This window comes from Moschus berezovskii, chromosome 14 (assembly GCF_049115385.1).
Source record: "Moschus berezovskii isolate FMDL1 chromosome 14, NW_MosBer_1.0, whole genome shotgun sequence".
Taxonomy (NCBI): Eukaryota; Metazoa; Chordata; class Mammalia; order Artiodactyla; family Moschidae; genus Moschus; species Moschus berezovskii.
Genome location: NC_142473.1, coordinates 83,614,760 through 83,620,282, shown reverse-complemented (window position 1 = coordinate 83,620,282; position 5,523 = coordinate 83,614,760). Strand labels below are relative to the sequence as shown.

General features: G+C 37.5%; 1 protein-coding gene across 1 annotated transcript; it reads right to left on the bottom strand.

The window, feature by feature from the left end:
• Positions 1-3,141: 3,141 nt before the first annotated feature.
• LOC148775703 (olfactory receptor 4A47-like) lies at positions 3,142-4,089 on the bottom strand. Its single transcript, XM_088843541.1, has one exon. The coding sequence runs from the start codon at positions 4,087-4,089 to the stop codon at positions 3,142-3,144; it is 948 nt and encodes a 315-aa protein (XP_088699667.1).
• Positions 4,090-5,523: the final 1,434 nt, after the last annotated feature.

Below are 5,523 nucleotides of genomic sequence, written 5' to 3'. Positions count from 1 at the left end.
AGAATTTTTATGGCAATACTATGTTAAAAAGGGCCTTTGAGAGCTTGCCCTCTTCATCCATATTTTAATGGGGAAGTTTCCAGTCTTTCAAAGTTGAGGATGATGTTAACTGTGATCTGTAAATATATGAACCTTATTATGTCAAGGAACACTCCTTCTATTTCCAATTTGTTGAGATTTTGTGTGAAATGGTGTTAAATATGTATACCATCATGAACAACCCAGGAGAGATAAAGAAAATAATTCCACCTATAAGCACATCATAAAGAATAAAATAGTGAAGAAAAAACATAACCAAACAGACAAAAATCTTATAAACTAAAAACTGCAAAATGTTACTCAGAGAACACACACCCATATATGGAAAGAAATTTATGAATTGAGTTATTTAATAACATTAAGATGTTAATGTAACTGTAAATGACCTACTGATTCAGTGCAATCCTTATCAAAACCCCAAAAATGTTTTTGGCAGAAATAGAAAAATTCATGCCAAGACTCATATGGAATCTCAAGGACTCCAATTTTTTCCAAAACAATCTTGACAAGGAGAGAGAAAGTGGTCAGGCTAATATTTCCTGATTCTACATTACACAAAACAATGGTAGTCACAGCACCAGTTTTGGAATAAAGACAGACAACAAACTAATAGAATTAAGAGAGTCTGGAAATAAACCTTTTATGGTGCTTAGATAATTTTCGACAAGGGTGCCAACGGCATTTAATGGGGAAAGGATATTACACTGAGTGAAAAAAGTCAATCAAAAAAAAATGAATGATTCCGCTTTACATGAGGCACTTAAAATAGTCAAGTTCACAGAAAGTAGAATGGTGATTGCCTGGGGCTCACTGAGTGGAGATGGGAGATTTTATTTAATAGCTGTGGAATTTCAGTTTGGGAAGCTGGAAATGTTCTGCCGATGATAGACCATGGTATTGTTTGCATAACAGGATGCATTAATGCCACTTTAATATGGTTAAAATAAAAAATTTTGTTATGTATATTTGACCACAATTTTTAAAATAAGTTTAAGAACTAAGGTAATAGGAGCTTTCACGGTGGCTCGGTGGTAAAGAATCTTTCTGCACTGCAGGAGATGCAGGAGACACGGGTTCAATTTCTGGGTTGGGAAGATCCCCTGGAGGAGGGCATGGCAACCCACTCCAGTATTCTTGCCTGGAGAATCACGGACAGAAGAGTCTGGTGGGCAACTGTCCACAGGATTGCAAAGAGTCGGACTAGACTGAAGAAACTTGACATGAACAGACACCACTTTTGAAGAGCCTGGAGCAAAAAGCAGAGAGAACAGAGAAACGTAGGGTACTGTGCCTGCCCCCTGCACACAGTACCACCTAAGGAGTTGTTTGTCCTTGCTACCCCCTGCTGCAGCGGGGACCTCAAGAAAGCCTGGCCTGAATTTCTTGTCTGATCTCTAATCAATTTCTATTGATTAAGGAGGTCAAGAACCCTGGGCAGTAAAAAGGATACCAGTCCAGAACCCTCTGGGACCTGAAAGCACTCAGACAACACAAGTTCTGGGGCCCTGGGCCCCCTCAGCCAGAGACCCTGGGACTTGGCTCCACCACCAGTGGGCTAGCCCTAGCCCAAGGTCTTGGTCTCACCCACCAGTGGGCAAGCATCAGCCCCAGGACCCACTGGGCCAAGGCCCCACCTACCAGACCGTGGCCCTGATGCCAGCCCAGTCAACCGCAGCCCACTCACCAGCAGGCCAGCACCACCCGGGACACCCTGGCCTGGCCATTCTACCAACCAGCAAAATGACACCAGCTCCAGGACACCTTGCTTTGTGACTAGCCAGAAAGATATCAGTTATGTGTATAATAGCAAAAAGTGTCATTTATTTATTAGACAATTATTTCATAAAAACCAGCATGGAAAGGATCAACAATTAAATGAATAGATAAAAGAGATTAACAGACAATTCTAGGGGGAAAAATACAAATTATATCAAACAAGTGAAAAGGTGTCCAAACCCAATTATATCAAAAGGATTTGTGGTAAATTATAAGACCAAATTTAAAATAAATTTAATCTGATTATCACATGCCATCAGTTATATATCAGGACTGATTTTGAGAATGTGGACAAAAATATTCCCACAGACTGTGGACAGGAATGTAGTTGTTTGTACAACTTCAAAGATGGCAATAGCTATGACCATCAATATTTTAAATGCATGTATTTACCTGAGTATATATTCAAACACAACACATGTATCAACAATTTCACTTCCAGGAGCTCATACGTGCACACATCCAAAAATATATTTTTATTGCAAAATTACTTTTCATAGAAAAAGTTTAGGAACAACATGGAAAAGAATGGAAACATTAATTTCAGTATGCCTCTATAAAGGAGTATGATGTAGTACGAGAAAAATTAAGGATTAGATCTAAATGGACTGCTAGGAAAATACTTCGCAGATGTTACTAAAAAAGCAAAGTTTACCTACACAGAAAAAAAACTACATGTATTTAAATACACTTGCTTTTACATAGGTTATTACCAGATGGATCTTAAGAAATAGAGTGCCCCTGCAGAAATGGACTAGAAAATATATTGAGAGATAAATGGGAAATGTATTCTACACTTTCTCCCATTTTGTATGATGTGCATTTTTACTATTTATTATTATCTATTTCACTTCAATTGTTTAAAAAATTTAGGCTTACATGAAAAGTTTTGTGTATAATGCAACTGAAGTTTTATAAAGAACAGAGTATATAGCATTAAATACTTTAAATAGCATAATAAAAAGAATAACTTAAAAGACAAGATCTAAAAATAAATACTGTCTGGAAAAAATTTAAAAAGAAAAATGTATAAATTGGTTAAAAATTGGTGTAACTATATAAAATTTCCTCACTAATCTGTTATATGATATTGGCTCCTTCAATATAAGCCTTACATCTTTCTAGGTACAGTGATAACAAAACATTACAAACCTTACATTCTACCATGGAGAGGAACTATTCATGTTATTAACATCACAGCTGCATAGTTATAGTATAACTTTTTATATTATAATTATAAATTCTTTGAAGGAAAAGAAATCCACATCAGATTTGAGAAAGCTACCGAATTGCAAGGAAGTGGTCTCTGATGTCAAAAGACCCTCTTCATGGTGGATGATGCTCTTTTTTACCATAAAATGCCATGTTCCTTCTCCAAAGCTTATTCATGGCATTTGTCATCTCTGAGTTTCTCAGAGTATAGATTAATGGATTCAGCATGGGGGTTATGACTGTATAAAACACACTCAATGATTTGTCAATGGGGAAGGTCTTAGCAGGTCTCACATACATGAAAACGCAGGGAACAAAGAAGCAGACAACCACAGTGATGTGGGAGCCACAGGTCTGGAGGGCTTTCCGCCTCCCTTCCTGACTCAGGTTCTTCAGAGAGTGCAAGATGACTCCATAGGAGACGAGCAAGAGCAGAAACACAACAGTGCAGATCAGTCCTCCATTTGCCGCGACTAAGAGGCCGATGATATAAGTGTCAGTACAGACCAGCTTCAATAGAGGGTACATGTCACAGAAAAAATGATCAATGACATTGGGGCCACAGAATGGGAGCCCAAAAATAGTGCTAAGCTGAATAATTGAGTGCAGAAAACCTCCAGCCCAGGACAGCACCAGCAGCACAACACACACCCATTGCCTCATGATGACCAAATAATGCAGGGGCTTACAAATGGCCACATAGCGGTCATAGGCCATCGCCAGCAGAAGGAAGACCTCGGATCCACCAAAGAAGTGCTCTGTAAAGAGCTGGGTCATACAGGACTGGAAGGATATGGTATTTTTCCCTAAGAACAAGCTTGAAATCAGTTTGGGAGAAATAGACGAGGAATAAATGACATCCATAAATGATAAACTAGCAAGAAAGAAGTACATCGGCGAGTTCAGGGTCTTACTAAACGTTACAGTCACCACAATAAGCGCGTTGCCCAACATGGTCAAAATGTAGAAGAACAAGAACATAACAAAAAGGACTTTCTGCTCCTTTGGATTCTGTGTGAGGCCCAGGAGGACAAAATGAGTCACATTGCTTCTTGGTTCCATCTATTCCCTACAGGTGCTGGCTTCAGATTTGAGGAACAGTTTACCTACAAATCAAATCAAAAAATTAAAACACCTTTACATGGATCATAAGCTTAACATACTTTATTCACTCAATGTGCTAAACCTGACATTAGGATCATAAAGTCAAATAATGTTTCCCTATTCTCAGTGATTAGATGTATAATGAGGGGTCAGACCATACCAACTAATTTTATAAGTGTTCACTATAAATACATTCATGGAGAAGGGTTCACATTTCCAGAATGTCTATAGTCAACTCTGGATCTGGGAAGGTTTCTCAAAATGCTTCAGCTGAGTTTTATAGGAAAAGTGAGATAATAAGAGTGGATAAATAGGGAATTCCATGAAAAGATGAACCAGGTATAAAATCACAAAAGTGAAATATTTAAGAATCACTTAAGGTAACTTACACATTCAATATGTGTAATTGACGCATGATATAGGATGCTTGGGGCTGGTGCACGGGGATGACCTGGAGGGAGGATATGGGGAAGAGGGAGGTGGGAGGGGGATTCAAGAAAGGGAACACATGTACACCCGGGGCAGATTCATGTCAATGTATGGCAAAACCAACCAATATATTAATGTAAAGTAATTTGCCTCCAATAAAAAAAAAAAATTGGGAACACATGTACACCCGGGGAGGATTCATGTCAATGTATGGCAAAACCAATATGATATTGTAAAGTAATTAGCTTCCTATTAAAATAAATACATTAAAAAAAATAAACCAAAGTAGGGAGAAGAAATTTAGGAATAAATGTGTGTATGCAACTATCTAATTGACATATCCAAACAGATATAAATTTAGTATTTATTAAAATAAATTTTAATCGTATTTATTAAATTTATTAAATACATTTTCAATATTCCACAATTAACCTATTCCTTCCTAAATGTTCTCCATCTCATTATGTGGTAGAGAATAGTTAAATAAAAGGAAATATTAAGATTGTAAGAATATCTATCATTTTTATGCCAAACTATATGTTAGATGTTATCTCTGTGCCTGGACTTCTCAGATAGCTCAGTGGTAAAGAATCTCCCTCCAAGCAGGAGACAGGGGTTCAACTCCTGGGTTGGGAAGATCCCTTGGAGAAGGAAAGGGCAACCCACCCCAATATTCTTGTCTGGGAAATTCAACGGACAGGGGAGCCTGGTGGGCTACAGTCCATGGGGTGGCAAAGATTTGGATATGACTTAGGGATAAATAAATCTCCATGTTTACACTGATGCTTTGTATCTCCATATGTGTATGAATAAGTGCATGTACTCTGTGCACTTATAAAATCACATTTAACGAATAAAATTTAGTCTTCACAGTAAGAAATAGTTAACTTCATTTTTTAAAGAAACAGGCTTATAATATTTAATTTTCTCAAAATCATACATTTTTCAGTGAGAGAAATTGAA

Excerpts from the sequence above, each read along its gene's own strand:
- LOC148775703 (XM_088843541.1), bottom strand. The coding sequence starts at position 4,089 with ATGGAACCAAGAAGCAATGTGACTCATTTTGTCCTCCTGGGCCTCACA.